General features: G+C 36.5%; 2 protein-coding genes, 1 long non-coding RNA gene and 1 other non-coding gene across 18 annotated transcripts in view; all 4 read right to left on the minus strand.

Moving 5' to 3' along the window:
- The window catches only part of Pkc53E (Protein C kinase 53E), a 34,739-nt gene that overhangs the window by 6,403 nt on the left and 6,854 nt on the right, over positions 1–21,482 (minus strand). For 8 of the 12 annotated variants that reach the window (XM_065863802.2, XM_070994633.1, XM_017073414.4 and 5 more), the window contains 4 exons: positions 20,640–20,666; positions 17,061–17,092; positions 16,901–16,980; positions 15,582–15,696 (listed from right to left, as the gene is read on the minus strand). In XM_065863802.2, the coding sequence (XP_065719874.1) occupies positions 15,582–15,696; positions 16,901–16,980; positions 17,061–17,092; positions 20,640–20,666 (254 nt within the window). Of the gene's footprint in view, positions 1–10,759; positions 10,872–15,581; positions 15,697–16,900; positions 16,981–17,060; positions 17,093–20,639; positions 20,667–21,482 lie in introns of those variants that run through there. The other 4 variants (XM_065863803.2, XM_065863805.2, XM_065863804.2 and 1 more) reach the window with 4 other exon arrangements.
- Positions 1,337–1,788, minus strand: LOC139352178 (uncharacterized). Its single transcript, XM_070994637.1, has 2 exons — positions 1,559–1,788; positions 1,337–1,499 (listed from the first exon to the last, which is right to left on the minus strand). Exons 1-2 carry the CDS (start codon positions 1,665–1,667, stop codon positions 1,405–1,407), a joined length of 204 nt encoding a protein of 67 aa, XP_070850738.1. The 5' UTR covers positions 1,668–1,788; the 3' UTR covers positions 1,337–1,404.
- On the minus strand, positions 1,916–3,359 carry LOC139352468 (uncharacterized). Its single transcript, XR_011603674.1, has 2 exons — positions 2,263–3,359; positions 1,916–2,206 (listed from the first exon to the last, which is right to left on the minus strand). It is a non-coding gene; the product is annotated as an uncharacterized lncRNA (long non-coding RNA).
- LOC108009246 (uncharacterized) lies at positions 3,441–9,462 on the minus strand. Of its 4 annotated transcripts, none has more exons than XR_011603670.1 (8): positions 9,352–9,462; positions 8,347–9,296; positions 7,288–8,291; positions 6,526–7,223; positions 5,511–6,461; positions 4,796–5,446; positions 3,733–4,735; positions 3,441–3,665 (listed from the first exon to the last, which is right to left on the minus strand). It is a non-coding gene; the product is annotated as an uncharacterized protein (transcript). The 4 variants fall into 4 exon arrangements; XR_011603673.1 differs by lacking the exon at positions 9,352–9,462 and having other exon boundaries at positions 3,733–4,647; positions 4,720–4,735; positions 4,806–5,446; positions 8,347–8,497; XR_011603672.1 differs by lacking the exon at positions 9,352–9,462 and having other exon boundaries at positions 3,733–4,647; positions 4,720–4,735; positions 8,347–8,497.

Below are 21,482 nucleotides of genomic sequence, written 5' to 3' on the forward strand. Positions count from 1 at the left end.
CTTCTACTCTTTGTTACAATTATTAATTACAGAAATATGTAAATTATTTTAAACAAAAATGATTCTTCCTATGCAAATGTGCTGTGCATGGGGATAGAATTAGTGTATCTTTGGATGTCAATAAGGGATATATATTTATTATAATAAGCTCCCTGTTGTTAAGTACAATACTACTTTATTTTCGGGAGAATCAAAATAATAGTCTTAACTCATATCATCATTTATATTTAAAAAAAATTCAGCGCATGTTTTCTGAAAGGAATACTTTTTTGTATGATCGTGATTTTTAGTGAGTCACGATGATCGGCTTATAGGTTTATGTATTGTTACAGCATCTTTCATTTTTCTTACAAATTTCTGTTTCCGTTTTAACCTTTTTTTTGCAAGAAACGTATTTTGGCAAACAGAGTCCATCGTCACAGCCTTTAAAATATATTAATTAGCAAGACAATTAATAATAATGACAATATACAAACGTTTTAAGCGAAAAGATTCTCCAATGTTTATTATAACTAAAATAGCTAAGATCAGGAGAAAACTCAAGTGGATCGACATTTTGGTAAATGAAACTGATTTTAAGACGTACTTGAATTTTTTATATTTAAATTATGCCATTTAAAATTGTTTCGTTTCAGCTGATTAACGTTTAGCTGAAACGTATACAAAGTAGCTACGCATACAAAAAAAAGACGAAAGTTCAGTGCTTTCCCTTCCTTCCGGACCTTTTTGATACTCCCAGAAAGCAACATTTTTGTAGTTTAGTACAGAAAATCGATGATCTAGGAGAACTACATTTGATATCCGATGGCACGCAAAGTCCAGCTCCACATCCTTAGGTTTTCAACAATTTTTGATTGTGTTTTACGTTATAAGAAAGGTACTAACGTTTGTAGTGATAGGCAGAACAAATACCAAGGAAGCCGACCAGGAATGTCATCGTAAGAAATATCAAATACCTCACCATTTTAGCTCAGACAAATAACTGTTATGATAAATTGAGAAGCTTGTAAAGTTACTTTGCTTTAAAATGCATAACGAAATTTTGTAAATAAAAATGTGTGACCTGATTATTTTTCCAACAATTATCATGCGGATCAATCCAACAAGAAACTTTGTATACCATTGTCTACGGAAACCTATTTTCAAATACTACCAATAACAAAAAACTGAAATTATGGATCTAAATCTATATAATATTGGCCTTTCTGACAGAAATTTTTTGGAAGTTAGAAACCCTTCAACGCTCTTAAGGCATAATATTTGGGATCGTAGGTGGTTCTTTAAATTTAAGGTCGCTGATATTGGTGTCACATAAAATGTGGTACACATTTATGGCTTCTTTTTTTTGTTAAATTTTATTTAAATGTTTACATTTAAACTAAAAAGCGTAATAATATTATTAACTCATTCGTGCATTGCGCAGGGAACACACCTTGTCTGTTGAAAATGTCCGAAAGGTCTGTTGACGGTATAGCAGCGTCCAGCTGACGTACAAGGCGCTATAGCATTTAAAAACACTTTTTGAGCTGGATTCTTATATGAAAAGATATACACTCACCGTAGTGATTTGCGCTGGAATAACATATCATGGACAGCAAAGATACCAAAGGAAAGGTCTTTGAAAAGATAACCATCCTCATATAATCCAACGGTTGAAATGAGTGCATTTTGTTATCTTAAGAAGCTTAAATAAGTTGGGGCATAATAATTTCAATTGCCTCGGACTACCATGGAATTACTGATTTCACAAAATTTATTTTCTATAAATCGATTATTTTTAAAACATTTACCTTACCTTGGCTTACCTATTTTTTTTGATTTTTTATAGAATGAAATTAAGAAATCCCACTTCGTATGAATTAGGTAGATGTTTTAATATTAATCGATTTATAATTGAAAAAATAATTTAAACGTGTTATAGAAATTATTGACTTTTCCCTCCTGATATATTTCGTGATATGAAAAATAAACAATATTACATGTCAATGACATTTTTTATACGCTTGTAATGTAACTTAGTTTTGGTGGGGGAACTATTCGGCTTGGGGCGAAACCTCTCCTCATCCTAACTGTCTCCACCCACTGTCTCCTAAGTTTTTCCACCCTGATCTGGGTTTTCTGCAGCATTTTTCAATTAGGCTGCAGAAACCATCTATCACCTGACATACCCAGTATTGTGGGACACAATATCCTTCTCCTCCACATCCTAAAACGTAAATTGATTATATTGCAAGATCCCAATATTAAAGTGTAAGAGCTTACGCTTCCCATCGCTGGTACTAAAAATCACACACAGTAAGGCTGCCACCAAAATTACTCTCAAGCTGCTGACCATCTTCGTTCAATACTTCTAGTTGTTTAGGTGCTTTTTCTTAAGAGCTAAATACTTGGTAGCATGAACAATTCATTTTGACCGTGTAATTATAAAATTAAAGCTGACAACTTCAGGCAGGTTGTTATCGCAGAAAAGACTGGAAATGATTACGAGTAATGAAGTTTTCCTTTCAGAACAAGATAGATTCAGTCTGTAGGTATTATAAGAGTATTAAAAATATCATCCCGAAATTCTAAAAATACTACCATTTTCTATTGGTCCGAAATTTTACAAACTGATGAATTACAATACACCCTTCGATGGTTAATTACCATATGGCAAAGGGTATTTGAAAGGCTACGTAAACTTTTGTCATATGTGTAAGGCCACCCTAGTTCATTGAAAGCAAGTTAGAAAATTTCAGTCAACAGTTCAAATATTTGGCAAGAGCAAATAATATTCTATCCTTTTATACATTTTATGAACATTATTCCATCTCTCTAGTATAAACTGGAAACTTCTAGAGTCTTACGCGACAACATTGTCCTTCTGCGCAATGTCCTGCCTCCGTTGGCCACGGAATTGGGAGGATGTCTGTACATATGCCCCCGTGACCACAGCCCAAAATATTGAGAAGAATTTTAGAGGGATTACAGGATACTAACGAGTGTTTGTACTAACGAACTAGTCCAAAGCTAGGACCAAAGATCAGTGACAGGATGGCTGCCATAAGAAAGATCTTCAAGTTCCCAAGAACTTTAACTGACTAACTTGTTTGTGGTTCTTTTATACCCAGTGCCGTGACAATTGTATTTTCTTGGGCTCAAATTGACTTAAAGCACGGTTCTAAAGTTAATGTCTGTTTTACCATGGCCTTCTTTTCTATGGCCTTCTTTTCTATTAAAACCCATAAGAAGTGGACCATAGTTGTAACTAAAAGATGCAGACTCTCCAATGGGATATATATTAAGAACTAAGCTAAATCGATTAATCTGGGTAGCTGTGAATTTTACAAGAGAAAATTTAATGTGGCACAAAGACCCACTCTAGTAATCTAATCTAATCGAGAATAACATTAAGGATCCAGAGAACTGTAATTCAGAACTGTAATTCAAAAACAAAGGGATTGGACTTGCATCCAGGAACATGATATATTTTATATTTCGGCTTAAATATTAATCAAACATATTTTGACATGTTTTAGTCCTAGTTATAAGCCATCCTTAACCCTAACTACCCTGGAATGTGGTCCATCCGGGGAATAGGCAACATTTTTCATTACGGTTTGAACAATAATCAAATGTATTGTTACAAGGGTTAGTCCTAGTAACACACCATCCTTGTCCGCATCCTAATTCATTGATAGAACAATGTCAGTTGGGGGTGAGGTATAGAAAAACCAGAATGGATGTACGTACGTGCACCAATTGTCCTCCTTTGTCGATCCCCAAACGAAGGATAAAAGATAGCAGCCAGGAGAGCTGCCAGCAGAAGGACCCAAGAGAAGCTGATCATGATTGTAACTACTTCAATTCGACTTTTCTTGTCGTTTATATATTAAGAGCTAAGCTTAATTGATTAGTTTGGGACTGAAATGCTTTAGCTGTAGTTCTTAAAAGCGGTTGAAATGAAAACCCGGGCTAATCCATTTATCACATCACCTAAAACCATCTGTATCAATCCTAGGCCTTTTTGACCCAAAATACTATATATGTATCTTTCCCATTCTATCTTTTTATACTTTTTATAAACATTTCTATAGCTAGGATCTTCATTTTGGATCATCTTCGTTTAATTTGCCCAAGAGCTTTAACTGACTGACTTGTTTGAGGTTCTTTTACACTCAGTGCCGGGACAATTGCATTTTCTTTTGCTCAAATTGGCTTAAAGCTTGGCTTCAAAGTTAATATATGTTTTTCCATGGCCACATTTTTATTGGTCGTCCCAAACCTTGCAGTGATGCTCTTAAACATTGAACAATAAAGTAAAATGTATATACCCGTTGTGTTCGTTGAAATGTATGTAAGGGAACGTTTGTAATGTATATATATTTTTGTTCAGGATCACAACTGTCTGACTGTATGAACGTAGAGATCTTTGAAATCTAACGCTTACAAATATTAAAAGGCTGTGGCGGTCTCAATTTTGTGTTTATGAATCAAATTTTTATTGAAGTGCATATATTTTTTCAGTCCCATGGTCTAGGAAATGTTTAAACACTTTCATTTAAATTTTAAGAACAATCAAATACATTGTGGCAAGTGTTGATTTAGTTACACGCCGTCCTTTTCCACACACATCATTATCTTTCAGATCAACGCCATCCAGGAAATCTGCAACATTTTTCACGATATGTGGAACACAACGAGTTAATCGGTCGACATGAATGAGTCCTTAATACACACCATCCTGCTCCGCATCCTAAATTATTAATAAGTCCATTTATGTTCATATATATATAGGAAGGTATCGTTCACGTACGTTCGCCTACATTTCTTTTTCGCCGATACCCATATGCAGTGTTGAACATCGCAGCCAGAAGTGCTGCCAGGAAAAAAACCCTCAAGAATCGAACCATGGCTAAAAACTACAAGATTCAGACTTTCCGATGGGCTATATATACAGAGCTTAGCTTAATTAATTAGTCTGGGTAGCTGTGGATTTCAAAACAGGAAATGAATGTGGCATTAAGGCCCAGTCTAATCCATTTTGCGCGTTACTTAAAACCTTTCCGGCCCAATTTCAATAGCATAGCAAAACACATTGACCGTAGATGTTAAAGTTCATCAAGAATATTGTTAATGTCAGAAGGCTTAAGTAATGGCTTTTTAAACATATAAGGCCCCGTGAGTCCGCCACAAAAACAAATGGATTGGATGGCATCCAGGAACATTAAATATAGTTTATTTAGATTTAAACATTAATCAAACATATTTTGAAAAGTTGTAGTCCTAGTTATTAGCCATCCTCAACCCGAATTACCCTGGAGTATCCTTCATTCAAGAGCATGCGGATATTTACTTTTCAACTCTTTTTGGCTCCATTGGCAACACTTTGTTACCGGGTCCGCACATTTATAGTTTAAAACGTGGCAGTGGACAGTCAGAGGCCGACACCATCCTGATCCACATCCTGAAGTACGGATAGGACTATGTCAGTGATGGCTAGCATTTAATAAGATAGATAATATACGAACTTGCAGTAAGACTGCTTCTTTGCCTTCTCTGAGGACTAGCGATCGGCGTCAGAAGAACTGCCAGCAGAAAGACCCAAAAGAACCTGGACATTGTCGTTAACTAGTTCAGTAAGATTTCCCGTAGTGGCTTTTATATTAACACCTGTTCTAAATGGATTAGTCTGGGTTAAAAATCAGTGTGAACGGCAGTCCACGTAGTGACGAAATAAATACAATTACCTAATATTTTTACATTCGGCACGCTGCTGTTCAATGTGCTTGGGTTCAGCTGTACGACTTTGATAAAGCGTGGCGAGTGTTAAAAAAATTAAGAAATTGTAGTTGTATAATAGATTGTATAATATATTTTCGTCACAAAAGTGGATATCAGAACTTTTTTTTGCTGAAGGTGCGATCGTCACAAGATTTTTACCTCGTTACGCATATATATATATATATATATATAATCCATTTTGTCTATATATCTCTTTAAAAAAATTACAGGATTTCGGAAAACATTTTTATTTTCAGGGTTTTTAAGACATCTTGTATCATTTGTTTCACCTAGATGGTGAAAGGAAGGGCTTTGATCCCGATGGAGTAGCGAGGATCCTTCATTGGAACAAAAAGAGCCTACGGAATTTTATTCCACTCTTTTTCACTCCATAGGCAACATATAAGGCCCCGTGAGTCCGCCACAAAAACAAATGGATTGGATGACATCCAGGAACATTAAATATAGTTCATTTAGATTTAAACATTAATCAAACATATTTTGAAAAGTTGTAGTCCTCGTTATTAGCCATCCTCAACCCGAATTACCCTGGAGGATCCTTCATTCAAGAGCATGCGGCCATTTAGTATTCCACTCTTTTTGGCTCCATAAGCAACACTTTGTCAACGGGTCCACACATTTATAGTTTATAACGTGGCAGTGGACAGTCAGAGGCCGACACCATCCTGATCCACATCCTGAAGTACGGATAGGACTATGTCAGTGATGGCTAGCATTTAATAAGATAGATTATATACGAACGTGCAGCAAGACTCCTCCTTTGCCTTCTATGAGGACTAGCGATCGGCGTCAGAAGAACTGCCAGCAGAAAGACCCAAAAGAACCTGGACATTGTCGTTAACTAGTTCAATAAGATTTCCCATGGTGGCTTTTATATTAAGACCTACTCTAAATGGATTAGTCTGGGTTAAAAATCAGTGTGAACGGCAGTCCATGTAGTGACGAAATAAATACAATTACCTAATATTCTTACATTCGGCACGCTGCTACTCAATGTGCTTGGGTTTAGCTGTACTACTTTGATAAAGCGTGGCGAATGTTAAAAAAATTAAGAAATTGTATTTGTATAATAGATTGTATAATAAATTTTCGTCACAAAAGTGGATATCAGAACTTTTGTTTGCTGAAGATGCGATCTTCACTAGATTTTTACCTCGTTACGTATATATCCCTTTAAGAAAATTACAGGATTTCGGAAAACATTTTTATTTTCAGTGTTCTTAAGACATCTTGTATCATTTTTTTCACCTAGGTGGTGAAGGGAGGGGCTTTGATCCCGATGGAGTTGCGAGGATTCTTCATTGGAACAAAAAGAGCCTACGGAATTTTATTCCACTCTTTTTCGCTCCATAAGCAACACTTTGTCCTCGGGTCCCAACATTTATTGTCTATACGGTGGCAGTGGTAAGTCACAGGCAAACACCATCCTGATCCACATCCTGAAGCACGGATTGGACTATGTCAGTGATGGCTAGTATTTAATAAGATAGATAATATACGAACGTGCAGTAAGACTCCTTTTTGGCCGGTGCCTTCTAGGACTAGCGTTCGGCGTCAGAAGAACTGCCAGCAGAAAGACCCAAAAGAATCTGGACATTGTCGTTAACTAGTTCAATAGAATTTCCCATGGTGGCTTTTATATTAACACCTATTCTAAATGGATTAGTCTGGGTTAAGAAAATCACTTTGGTCCAAGGAAGTTTTTAATATTAGTGATATACACGTAATCATTGTGGACGTCAGTCCACGTCGTGACGAAGTAAGTACAATATCTTTATTTTTGTACAGGTGGTATAGAAAATTCATTTGCCAAGGTATTTATTAGCTTTGGACGAGGTTTGGATTATAATAATTGATTTTTAATTTCTGTATTATATGCTCGTGCCAAATTACACAGAAAAAAATTTTACAAAAATTGACATCATAACATTTGTATGTTGAAGGTGCGATCGTCACTAGTTTTTTACCTCTTTAAGAGGTGTTTTTGTTTGTTATCAATAGATCTTGAATACAAAAAATTTTTTATTTTAAAAAAATGATTAAACGCCTATACATACTCTTACACCGCAACAGTAAAATAAATATTTTTGTATTTGTTCAATAAAGTAGGAACTAACCTTTTAGGGCACATTTGTGTACTTTTCTATGGACCATCAGCATTTTTTCTTTAAGTCAAATTCATTGGTATGTGCTTTTGGTGGGCCACTGTATAAAATCTTTACTAAAAAATTGACAGCAAAATTGTCAAATGCAGACTTTAAAGGGTAACTTATCTTATCCTGACATAGGAAGTTTTGGGGAGAAAATCTGTTAACAGAAAATTCCCTTTAAGTAAGCTTTTTATTTTAAATAGGAGAGGAAGAAGGCATCATCTTAGTCAAAACGTAGTACAAACTGGAGGAACTACCTCTGGCAGCACTTTTCCTTCGGCCTACATTCCGCACGATTTCCTATCTCCTTGCAACGGGCGCGAACTGATGCACAGTATCCCCGCCCCATGGCGCATTCTGAAAAATGTAGAATACGTTTTAGCAGTTCACACATGGCTGTCGCCGTACTGACTTCTAAACTGAGACCAGCCAGAATCTATGTTGAGGATCAGAAGGGCTGCCAACAGAAAGACCTTCAAGTAGCTGATCATCCTTGTGGTGAATGGAAAGTAAGCCTAGTTTAACTTTTCAAGGGGCTTTTATAGCAGGTGATATAGAAAATTAATTTGCCAAGGTATTTATTAGCTAAAGCTTTGGACAAGGTTTGGATTAACATAATTGTTTCTTTAATTTCTATATTATATGCTCGTGCCAAATTACACAGGAAAAAATATAACAAAAGTTGACTTCAGAACTTTTGAATGTTGAAAGTGCGATCGTCACTAGTTTTTTACCTCTTTAAGAGGTGTTTTTGCTTATTATTGATCTTGGTACTAGGTAATCGGATATGGATTACAAAAAATATTTAATGTTAAGAAAATGATTAGCTGCCTATACATACTCTTAAGGATAAAAACTCTGTTACACCACAACAGTTTTATTTAGTTATAGCTGAAAAACAGTTATGTTGAAATAAATAAATAACAGTAACATAAATATTTTTGTATTTGTACAATAAATTAAGAAGTAACCTTTTAGGGCAAATTTGTGTATTTTCTTTGGACCATCAGCATTTTTTCATTAGCTCAAATTCATTGGTATGTGGTTTTGGTGGGCCACTGTATTAAAACTTTATTAAGAAATTGACAGCAAAATTGTCAAATACAGACTTTAAAAGGGTAACTAATCTTATCCTGACATAGAAAGTTTTGGGGAAAATATTCGTTAACTTAAAGGGCCTTACAAGTAAGCTTTTTTATTTTAATTAAAAGATGAAGAAGGCAGCATCTTGGCCAAATCGTAGTACGAACTGGAGGAACTACTTCAGACAGCACTTTTCCCTTGGCCTACATTCCTCACGAGTTCCTATCTCCTTGCAACGGGCGCGAGTTGATCCACAGTATCCTTTCAAATTGTAGCATACTGGAAAATTTAGAACACCTAGTAGCAATCCACACTTTACTGTCGCTTTACTGACTCCTATAGGGAGGATACTGAGACCAGCCAAAATCTATGTTGATGATCAGAAGAGCCGCCAACAGAAGGACCTTTATGTAGCTGATCATCCTTATGGTGAATGGTTAAGTAAACCCCAGTAAACTTTTCAAGGAGCTTTTATAGTGGGTAACGGAAAATTCATTTGTCAAGGTCTTTATTAGCTAAAAGCTTTGGTCAAGGTCTGGATTAACATAGTTGTTTTTTTTATTTTTATATAATATGACTCTTTCTTTCAAAACTGCAGTCGCCATAATAACTGTCATTAAATCAACTATTAAAAGAATAAAAAAAAGTATCTTGATGAGTTAAAAATGTTTGAAGATCGCACAAGCCAATTAACTTTCTTAAAGTCTTGATATGCGCCCCTTAGTTAAAACGATAACTATGGATCAAAATATTACTGTTTCTGATGGAACAAATATAATATTAGTATTTCTCATTGCCTTTTATAAGAATCCGGTTTATGTAGCTTGTAAAATATCCTTTTTTGATTCTGATTATTTCTATGAAATACTCTCAGAATATATATTAAACCTAAACGAGAATATTTTCAGACCTAATGTTTTATTAAATTGGTAAAATATGAATGAATAAATTTTGTAACTTGAATTTTTGGATTATTCCATATAATATATTAAGAATACGTAATGACACTATTTCGGGGAGCCGGAACAATACAATCGTAAACAACAATGAGAGGCTCACCTTCCAGGGACTTCCGCCTTGGGCACCCACACATTTACATTTGCTTCGGGCCAGGTGGTCTTTGTGTGTATTTGTTTGGGTCAATGGCGCGTAATTAATTTATTTGTGGACCAAAAAAGGCCTAACATACCCATGCCACAAATACCTTAATAACGCCAAATGACGCGTAAATTTATACGCTAAACATGGGATCTACAAATCCGTAAGTCCGTAAATATACCCTTTAAAATTAGTGAACATTTACTAAGTGCCTTGGCAAACTTGACATGCACTTGCAATAACGTGGAAATTAACAAGTTTATAAGAATGTCAACGAAAAATGAAAGGAAAATAAAGAAAAAGCAACTGCAGGCAGCGGGAAAAGCGAAAAGGAAAAGCTGGCGGAAAACTTGTCAGCGGCAGTGACAAAAGCAACAACAAACAATTCGCCCAAGTGTGCACAACACTCATCCACCCGCACACACACAGATACACACACACACACGCACACCCTGGCAAACACAAACACAGAGACAAGTGCACACTTGAGCGGAAAACAAAGCGCTGCTAATTGTAAATTGCAACAATCTAAAAACTCTGCGGCAACGCCACCAAAAATGCAAATGAGTTGGGACACTTTCGGCGACAAGTTGGGGGCTATACTATGTATATAGGGGGGGGGGGGGGACTTCTGGGGACTTTACCTCGACACTTGAGACCCTTGTGCGTGATGCCGTGCAAAAGAGACCCACAATGGTCACAGAACGTCGGCGACAGGAAGGTGACATTCTGCCATTTGTGGGGCATTTGATGCGCCTGCCCGATTTCGATTTCGGTTTGGAATTCGAATTGGAAGAGAAAACTAATGGAAAATTAACGCAGGGCATGGGAATAGGTGTTCGTAATAGCTATGTACATAGGTGCAATTGCAAATTAACACAAAGGACTACAAAGGAACTTGACATTAAGGACGCACGAAATGGGCAACAAAAGCTGATGCTACTGAAAATGATTTAATGGTGTTACACCAACATAGTTTATAATGTTTGATTTAAATAAAGATTTGTTAAGGTATGGGCTAAATTATAAGGATTAATAGTCAACGGTCCAATATATTTTATTTTTGGTTCTTTAATATTTTTAGTTTGGGAAAGTAATATTAGGATCTTTAAAAGGATTTCCGATCTATATCATATGTTTAATACAAAAAAATATACATAGGTTTTTGAGAGGATTTTAATATTTTCATAAATGGATTCTTGTTATTCCGAAAATATTTGATTTGATATACTGATAAAATGGTTTTTTAGCATGGATGGAAATGTCTCAACCTCTAAAAAATGGTAGCTTAAATCGAAAAATTTAATGACTTCCAGAAACGTTTTCAATAGCTGTTTACATCCAAAATGCCACCCTCTTCGGGGGTTTTTGTTGCAGATGCCTTCCACTTCTGCAGTTTTGCTTTCGTGCTAATGAAATAAACGCGACGTTAATTGAGTTGCAAGTTGGCCGTCACATGTCACAAACAGCGGAATCAAATGAAAATGTGGGCGGGCTTATGGTGGCAGTGTGATGAGTGGGTATATACACAGAAATATATATATTTATTATACAGTAGAACATAAGCGAAGGTTGCACACAAAGACAAATGCTGCCTAATCCTTTTCAAGGAGCTCTCACACTCACACAAACAAAATTCTTTCTCACACGTGACATTGGGTGCAAACTTTAAGGTTATTTCTTTTTCGTGGGTGGGTGGGTTGAACATTCCGCCCTCGATTGTTGTGTCAGTTTGCGGTGGGTGGATGGGATGTGGGTGGTGCCCCAGGCAAGGACACTTGATAGCATTATGCGCCAGCATGAGCATCCACTGAGTAGTTCCCCCATATATACTCGTAGTCCTTCCTTCTATTTTTTTGGGGGCCCCAGCCATTTGTTGTTTGTCTCCGCCAAGGTTCAACAGCTGCTCAGCCATTAATATCCTTTTGCTACCAAAAGACAAACACCAGCGGAAAGCAAACACACTCGCACACTCAGACAGACATACACCCACACACACACACCCACGAACGTCCTTGGCAGCAACGAAAAAAGTTGTTGCATACTTTGGCGGGCATGCTCAAGGCCGCGTGGGTGGGCGTTGGTGGGCGGATTTGTTTGGATTAAATGCAATCGCATTGAGGGTAAACACGTGTGTGTACGCGGCCTCCAATTGGACTCGTCTTTGAGGGACCCTGGATAGCCACAGGTGCCGAAACTCGAATTGAGTCCCGAGGCCCTCGACATTGCGGAATTTCGGGTGCACAGTGGAACCTCAATAGCTCACAGAATGGGCTGTTCAATTTCTAATGTGGCTTGGAACTTTAATAATAAAAATGAATGCAAAAATATATACTTGGTATGTCTATTCATAAATTCTTGTTTAGTGATAAGAAAACTTTTACCCAGGGATCAAAAATAACCAATATGTTTGATTTAAGAATCAGAAAACTATCAAATAAATAATAATACCATTTGGTAAGTATTAATAAACCGTTTTAATTTCGCACATATTATGATTTTGTGTTATTTATCAGGAATTCAATACCACCTTGAGTAGGAATATCATCGTTATATTATTTTATAATCTTATTATAATAATTATTTCTGAGCGACACATATTTTTTGGCTTAGAAATAATGACTACACCTGGTAAATGGTTATAAAACTGAAAAATATTGATTATTTTTAGAGAGAAAATAATAAAACAAAGTCTCTCTCAGTATCTCTTATAATGATTACAGCCCTTAATCTTATACTTGTTTAAAAAGGCACTGGTGACCCAATTAAAATGAAATATGTATGTACCAAACCAATTTACTACACCCCAAAATAAAAGTTCCAGCCACTGAAGCTTGACTGTATAAAATGTGCTTCATTCTTATCATTACATCACAGTATCAGCCTCACCACATGAAAGCATCGTAAACAAACACCCTGTGCCAGACATTTCCCAATAAATCTTTTGGCTACCGCACACTCACACACACTCGCCTAAACGCAGATAGAATTTCATTTGGCTAACACGCCCCCATTTGACGCCTACTTATTTGCCACGTGCCAGCGCAGAAATTTGTAAAAAATATTTGCAGCGAAAATTTATCACAGCATTCCTTGCGTCGCTCGCTGTCACCTAACAAATTTGTGCCTCACCATCGTAAAAATCGCTTCGCTCCACTTTTCCATATCGCTATCATCATCATCTAGCTAGGTGGGATGGTATGACGGCTCCCATTACTCCATTGAATGTAATTTTTGGTATATAAAACGCCAGCATACATACTATAACTGCCAGCATATTAACAACTGATGCTTGATAACAAATGGGGTGGTGGAAAACGTTGGCAAATATAAATTGCCATGTCATTTATTCAGACAACGTAGATAAGAACAGATGGGCAGGGGTTCCTAAACGTGGTCATATCGCTGGGGATCCGACGGCCATATGATGGCATTTTATGAGCCTAACTGCATTTGTTTTCAATTTCCGCTTGAAGTACGAATTACCATCAAATTTCGAGAAAACCCAAACGATTCTGCTCAGGTGTGAAGAGCTAAGCTTTGGCAAAAATTGATTTGCCTACACCTGTCGCAATAGATTTGATCCGATTTGATGCAATAAAGAGCGAAAGGAACTGACAAAGGCAACATGTAAGGTTATTAGGCCAGATTGTATTTCACACACACACACGAACAGGGGGCCGGGGGAAAAGCCACAATTGGTGAGAAGGTGGGGGAAAGCATTTTCCAGGGGTTGCCATGGCCATGGCTTCGCACTTGACGGCACACTTGGAATTGACATTTGATTTTCCAATTCGCAGAATGCTCTTTTATTGGCTCTGCATCAGGTGTTTACTTGTGACTCGTTCTAATTAGGCCAGTTGCCATGGCTGTGAATTAATTGCCAGATCCACTGACAAGCCACATGGAAGATGGTCTACTGTAGTTACAGTTTCTCTAGAAAAGCAGCCGAAACAATACTTATCAAACTACTCAAGGGGTAAACCTTGATTACATAAAACATTTGACTTGTATTTAATAAAGGGATACACTGGCAAAAATGAAAAACAAATATTTGTTTCATGGTTTAATTTAAAAATCCAGGTCAAAAATATTAAAAAGGGATGTAGTCATGTTTATTCCCAAGATTTTTCTTTACTAAGATCAAATTTAAAAATCAAGCTAAAAAATATTATATACAATTTTAGTGATATTTACATTCAATATTTCACTTTACTAAAAAAAATTATTTCGTTTTTAAAACAAAGTTTATGGTCTTCAAAATTACTATAATAGATATATATAATATTTTCAAATTAGAAATTAAACTCTATGACTGAAAAAGTCCTATATAAAGCCAATCTTTAAACTGTATAGACAACTCTACAATATTATCATTTGTCTTTGGTAGTTTATAAGAGTTCCGAATTAGAGGATTAAAATAATAGCCAATAAATATCCCTATTTTGAGAACATAATAAAGTAATTTATGAAATATAAAATTTATTTTAGTGTTATTTTCTATTTTTTTTTCTATTTTAATAACATAAAAAATTAATTTAACAAGCTAACAATTATTTCGTTCTATCCTGATATCTTTATTTACCTTCGTAATTTGTATAGTAGTTGTATCAAAAATGCTTTGAGGGCTACAATATAAACACATAAAGTTAGAAAAAATGTGTAGGGATAAGGAATTCAGAGCACATGCCACAGTTGTTGCAACCTCGAGGCAGGGCCGACCTGCAAAACTTTTTATCTGTGGCACTTCCACAATTTGTTAGTGGGCCCAAAAGACATTAAAATTATATTTATATCACAGGCCAGCTGCACAAAAATGTCTAAACAAATGACGAGCATTGTTTGGCAACTAAGTTGGGCCCATTCCGCATCCACTGGAATCCTCGGAGTATCCCTGGCATGTGCATAATTATGCAAATGAATTGGTAGGAAAAAGGGAGGGGGAATATGAGCGAAAAAGTGGGTGGAAAAGTGGGTTACACGTGGCACACAGAGAAAACTTTCGGTGCGGTTCGGTACGGGAAAGTGAAGAGCAAGCAAAGCAATACATACATATACGGAAAAAGGAAGCCTTTGCCCGGGTGTATCGACATATTTACAAAGGTGCGGCCTGCTTACACATATATATAGCTACCTATCTGTATGTTTGTAGGTTAAACAATTTAAATAATTAACTTTTAGGGCCTGCCAAAGAAACTTTCCCATGTTGTTGACCAGGTCAAATTGCGTTTAAAATTTAATTCCGACACAGATACACACACACACATTATCATCATTGTTTACACAGTCAGTCGGGGTTTTTTTCGGGTTGTTCGGTTTTTTCGGTATTTCGGAAAAGGATTAAAAGTTAAGTGAAAGAGAGAAGCGAAAAACTTTTGTGGTTAGAGATAGAAGATAGAAGCCGGAGGGGAAAAACACTTATCGGGGTTACAAAAAGGGTTCTAGCTTTAGGGGGTTGGGGGTTACCTGAGCATTTGAGACCCTGGTGGTAAATGCCATACAGCAGGGAACCACAATGATCGCAGAACGTGGGTCCTGCGTATGTGAATGGCTCGAAATTGTGTTGAGTTTTTGGTGAGTCCTTTATTCGATTATTTTTATTTTTGGTTGCAACATTTTCAATTCAATTTCAATTTCGATTGCGAATTCATTTTGTTTTGTTGTGTTTTTTTATTTATTTTTTGGTGCGTGGTTTCGTGACAGCGTGAGTTGGACAGCGAATTGAGTTTTTGGTTTGATTTTGGTGGATGCACACATGGAAAAGAATACAAAGTACAAATTTTGTTCATGGTAAATCAACAGAGCACAATGACAAATTAACAAATTCGCGTTTAACTTTCGCACTGAAAACATAACAAATGACAAACTCTACATAAGTTCAGTGTAAGTTTGCAACTGCTTTTAAGCTAAAATATTTTTCCTACATTTTCCATGTGCGTTGTTTGGCGGAGGGGGGGGACTGAAATTTAAGCCCGGAAAAAACTACTCTATTTTATAGCTGTCCTTCCCCAAAACGCAATCCATCTGAGACTCTTTTCTCTATATATTCCTGCCATATTTTGCTTGTCTCCCCAACACAGCATTTTCCTTTGGATAGTCAGCAGAACACGGAAAGAAAATTCTAAGGAATATTTACGACCCGATCAAAGATTTTTATACCTATTTTTTTGGGGACGTACTTAATATTTTATATAAAATCACGTAAACTGTGATCATAATATAAAAGCGAAAAAGAAACATTTTTTTACTAGTGTTGGGAAAGGCATTACTTCCTAAGAATGGTACCTAGGTATCTGGGAACTTCCCAACACTGATTATCATATACTATAGTATAAAGAAAAATATGGAAAGTCCTCATTTCTTTGGGTGTTGCGGTTCGCCTGAATAAATACACTCTAGAAAGCTTGATGTATGCGAAAAAATCCGAATGACATTTTCCATAACCCAGCAGCAAAGGAAAACTCGCATTTTTAGCCCGAGTCTGCTTAGCTGGCAAAGCAAAGTTGACAGGCGAGTCGGGACGAGAGGACATGACAGCTGGGACTTTTGGAACGGACGGATGGACGGATGGACGGATGGACGAAGCCCGGCATAACCGAAAATCCAAATGACAGTTTAATTTGACAGAGCCCACAAAGACTAAAAGCAATGCAAATAAGTCCCCGTTCCGCCTCCACTCGCACATGGAACTGCAGTCGGGTGCCTTATCCTGCACACACATATATATCCATATATCCATATATATATATTTGTCCTGTTTAGCATATGTGTTGGTGCGCACTTACCGAATCGATGCCTTTATCCTTGCCCGGGCAGATGAAGGTGACATACTCGTGGCACCGCTTGTGCACCACGTAGGAGCAGACTGCAGGCGGAGAAAGGAGAAAGTAGCAAGGGTTATTTGCAGGTCGAAGTTCTCGAAGTTCCCGAGGGGGGATCCCTTACCTTGGCACTGAAATCCTTGCTTCCCGAAGCCCCTGTAAAAAAATTGAAACGAGTCAATTTGTGTCCGCAGAGCTATTACATTACTCGCATTACATCAATTAGCATAAATACTTAATTCACCATTAATCAATACGCTACGCGAGGGGGGACCAATCAGTCGCCAGCCCCATGGGTCGTTTAAAATAATCAATATAAAATCGGTTCAGGGAATTCATAGAATCTCACAGTTTAGGCTTGCTTAAATGTCAAATTGTTTGCTTTGCTTTTATCGTAACTACTCTAAGTGAACCTGATTACTTTACGTAATTATTTAAGTAAAAAGCGGAGGAATAAGTTTGAACAGTGATGATGATAATTATTGCAATATCAATTTAGCATGATTTTATATTTAGTATACTGATTAAATACCAACTGATTTGATCTTGACTACGCTTTATATATTTATCTAATAAAATAATTCAGCTATGGTAAGTCCATACCTTTAGCCTATTGAGTAAATGTATGCTTGGGATGAAGAATTTGAGACTAACAAGACTACATTGTTTTTTTTTAAACTATACCTACTTTAAACTTTAATGAAAATAATGAATGAATACAATCCAGACTCTGTCACTAAAAGTTATGCGACGGAGAAAAAAAATCAAGTGACAAAAATAAATCTACATGAAAGTGGAGGCCACGAAATATATTATTTCGGTTTAGTTATCCAAAATAAGCAAAAGATTTTATTTTCGATTTATTTTAAAAAATAAATCTTGTTCTTATAAATGAGAAATAACACTTGTTCAATGACTTTTTATTGTGAAAATCAAATATTGAATATATTTTAAAACACGTTTGATCTTCGTGTCAATTATTTTTACATGATAGCACAGGACCATATACATAAATATCTATTGCAACGGAATATTAATAAAATGAATAGCTGATTGGTTGATATCTGAACGAATATCAATAAATGAGAGGTATGTTTTAAGACTTAACATTTTTAATTGTTGGTCTTTGCTGTATAATATATGTAGGTCTACGGTTCCAAAAGTTTGTTATAAATGTTAAAAGAATTTTCTTCTATTGCCTTTAAAGGTTTTGTATCTCTTGTTCACATTTAAAAATATTTAAAGCCCTTTTAAAAGAGTTTCCTGAATATTTGCCTATTTAGATGGAGAACTTAAAGCCATTCAGCCCCAATTCGGGCCACTAGTTAATGGCCAGGACCTGTTGGAGGGCCAAAAGGCCGCTCCCAGCCGAGTCCCAGCCCTCGACCATAAATGACTTGACCACAAACCGCTTTGGCCACCCCAAGCCCCTAAACCTTTGGTGTCCAGTCCGGACTGCAATTTGGGACAAGGCAAATTATTCACATGCACGGTGGGAAAACGCATATATACTATATGCTATATATATAAATTATAAAAGGAGCAAGTTGAGGCGGTGGAAATTGTTTGGCCAACTTTTGCAACTGCAGTTGAATAAGTTTCAGCACGAACGGGCCCGAAACCCGGTCAAAGTTCGGTCCGTTAACCAAAGTAAAGTTGATCCGATTAGGTCGTAACCACTTGGACAATTCACACAAATCGGGCGATTTGTTATCGCTGCTAACGAGTGCGAAATTGTGGCTCGTTTCATAATTCTGTTTCTTTCCCTCCATCGAGCCCGCATTTTCCACTTTCCACTTTCCATTTAATTTTAATTCTTTTGTCCGACCAGGTTGTCTGTTTCTGGCTTTTCGCTGTTTTCAGTTTCAGTTTCCCCCGGCTTTTCCCTCGCTTTTTGTTTGCCCATCAAATGATGTGAAAAAGCAATTTTCCCGCGCCTGCAGTTATGCTACGATTCGAGGCATCTTTTTTATGCATTTCAATTTTTAATTAAGCGCATATTTTTCAACAACGTGAAAAAAGGCCCAACTGACACAAAGGGATGGTGGGGTTAAGAATGTTTGCAATTTAAATTAATTAATCAAACAGAAATATGGAATGTCCTGAATCGCAGGAAAATATTTATTTTAGCAGTTAAAAATTAAACAGCATAAAATTTGTGGCATTTTTGTATTCAATTGAATTTTAGCCAATTAATTAGCCGTAATAGGCTTACAAACTTAGTTATCTTATCGGAAGCCCATTTTAAAATTACTCTTTGTTATTTAAAGTTAGATAAATTGCATACACTGAGAATATAGTAAACGACATTTTGCCATGTTTTTCATTTTAAAGATGTTACATCTTGATTTTAATATGAAATTTGATTTATACTCCTTAAAGTTAATTAGACTAATGTCGTGTCTAATATTTTCTACCCAAACTCATATGTTTAAAAATTAAATCATTTATAAATATGTGTAAAATAAAATATGTTAAATTAAATAGCAAATTTTTATGTATATTATAAAATTTTTATCAGTGTACTTTTTCAATTAATAAAAGATGTTGTCATCTACCAAATAATATTTAATTTCAACAGTAAATTATTCAGAACTTCAAAAACCATGATGTAAAATCAGTGAACTTTTTTTAATCCCTCTCTTATCATTTGCAAAATGCAAATTGATATGTTCAGGGTATTTCGAGGTTCCATCTGGAATTTCCATGGTGACCTTTTCGGTTTCCGCGCTATTATGCAAATGACGTGCCGTAAACACGGCAAATGTTTCACCTGCTACCCGCAAAAGAAGGCGGGTGACACTTTGCCGCCGCAGCTCTGCCGCACCACCCACAGTGCCCCCCAAAGCCACACCCCCGGAACCAACCGCCCACCCCCCGGTGCGTCAGATACGTGCCTGCAACGCCTCTTTGCAACACTGGGCCCTGTGTGCGTGCCCCCAAAGTCCCCGCACTATTAATTAAAAGTCGAAACCAAGTGTAACAGTGGCTGGAGTTGTTAATTAGCTGCAGCCCCCCTACCAAAAAAAGCAGGCGTTTTGCGGCGGTGGGCGTGGCACTTAGCCAATTTGCTGGTATTGCTGTCAAAGCGCGTTAATTACGTGTAATAATGATGCAGTGCCGGCAAAACAGCGAATAGAGATTTTTTTGTTGTTTCACTTGATACTTTTTTGGGCGTTGGGGTGGCCAAAATTTCGATTTTGGAACCACCCAGGTTTATGGGCATAGATCGATGATGCTGGCGGCTGGTTTCGCATTTTAAACAGCAATTAATTTAATTATTGCCAAAATGTCTTGGCCGACAATTAGCTAAAGAGCCCAAAGCGATGACTAGAGTCACAAGACAAGCTTAATAAATTGGCTGCGCTTTGTGCGAGCGACTTCCATATCCATTAATTAGACTCTGGCTTTAAATTGTCATCGCAGCGATGCGGCATTATGACACTTTGCGCAGAGACCGAGTGTGTTTGTTTATTAAATATGAATTAATATCCCTGGAATGGCTCGTCAAAGTGTCTGTGGTTGGAGGGCAACTCTGACTATGAATATTAAGTGGCGAATTAATTAATTTGTGTGGGCCACACGACACACTTCCACTTTCTTTGATGGAAATTCTACAACGATTTTCAAATTCGAAATTCTACCACGATTCTCTAGCATTACGCAATGAATGGAGTAAAGTAGATCCTTTTAGAATACCTACATCCAGGCATATCCCGACTGATAACCGCTGCAAAAACCAAAATTCTGTTCAAAATTCATGTCAACAAATGTGTTTTTTTCAACGGAGGAGTTTTTTCGAGGGGGAACTTAATGCGCATGAAATTGATTTATAATCCACGGGGATGTTGGCAGGCCAGGAAGTGAATTCTGGGTCTCGGCGGGCAGGACTGCCATAAGTAAACAGGTTACCCCACATAATTTCGGTGTTTTTACCCTGCCCTTCTGTTTGTTTTTGCTTAGGGAGCAACAATGGATTAAGACAGATTTCGGCAGCCTTACCTAAATTAAATATTACACAGGTTAGCTTTTGTTTTTGCTGGTTTGTTGTAGCTTCAGGTTGAACTTTAGGACCAGCTAAAACAACAAGTCTTTGAGGGGAATTACTTGACTGGAGGTACAGGGGTCTGTTTACTTGGGGTACAACCTTTTTCAAACAGATTTTAAAAATTAAAACAAATTTATTTAATTAAAGTTAACTTTTTTGAATTTTTAGAATGTGTACTATTCATATCGGAATCCTGATTTGATTTTACTAACTATTTTGTTAACGTTATAAATAAGTTGCTCACTAAATGTGAGTTTCTTAATTGCAGGGATTAATTTATTAAATACCTTTCTCCTTTTAATATTTCTAGTAAATAGAGCTTTTAAATTTTTTCTATTTGTCAAATATTTTACACCCCTTAAATAAATGAGGAATAATAATCTTAATTAAATAAATCTGGCAAGTAATGCATTTTTTCGGTTCTTGCTTAAATGAATTTTTAGCTTTATTAGAAATTGTGTTTTGAATATATTTTGTTTGCATTTTGTATTAAGTTAA

This window comes from Drosophila suzukii, chromosome 2R, assembly GCF_043229965.1.
Source record: "Drosophila suzukii chromosome 2R, CBGP_Dsuzu_IsoJpt1.0, whole genome shotgun sequence".
NCBI lineage: Eukaryota > Metazoa > Arthropoda > Insecta > Diptera > Drosophilidae > Drosophila > Drosophila suzukii.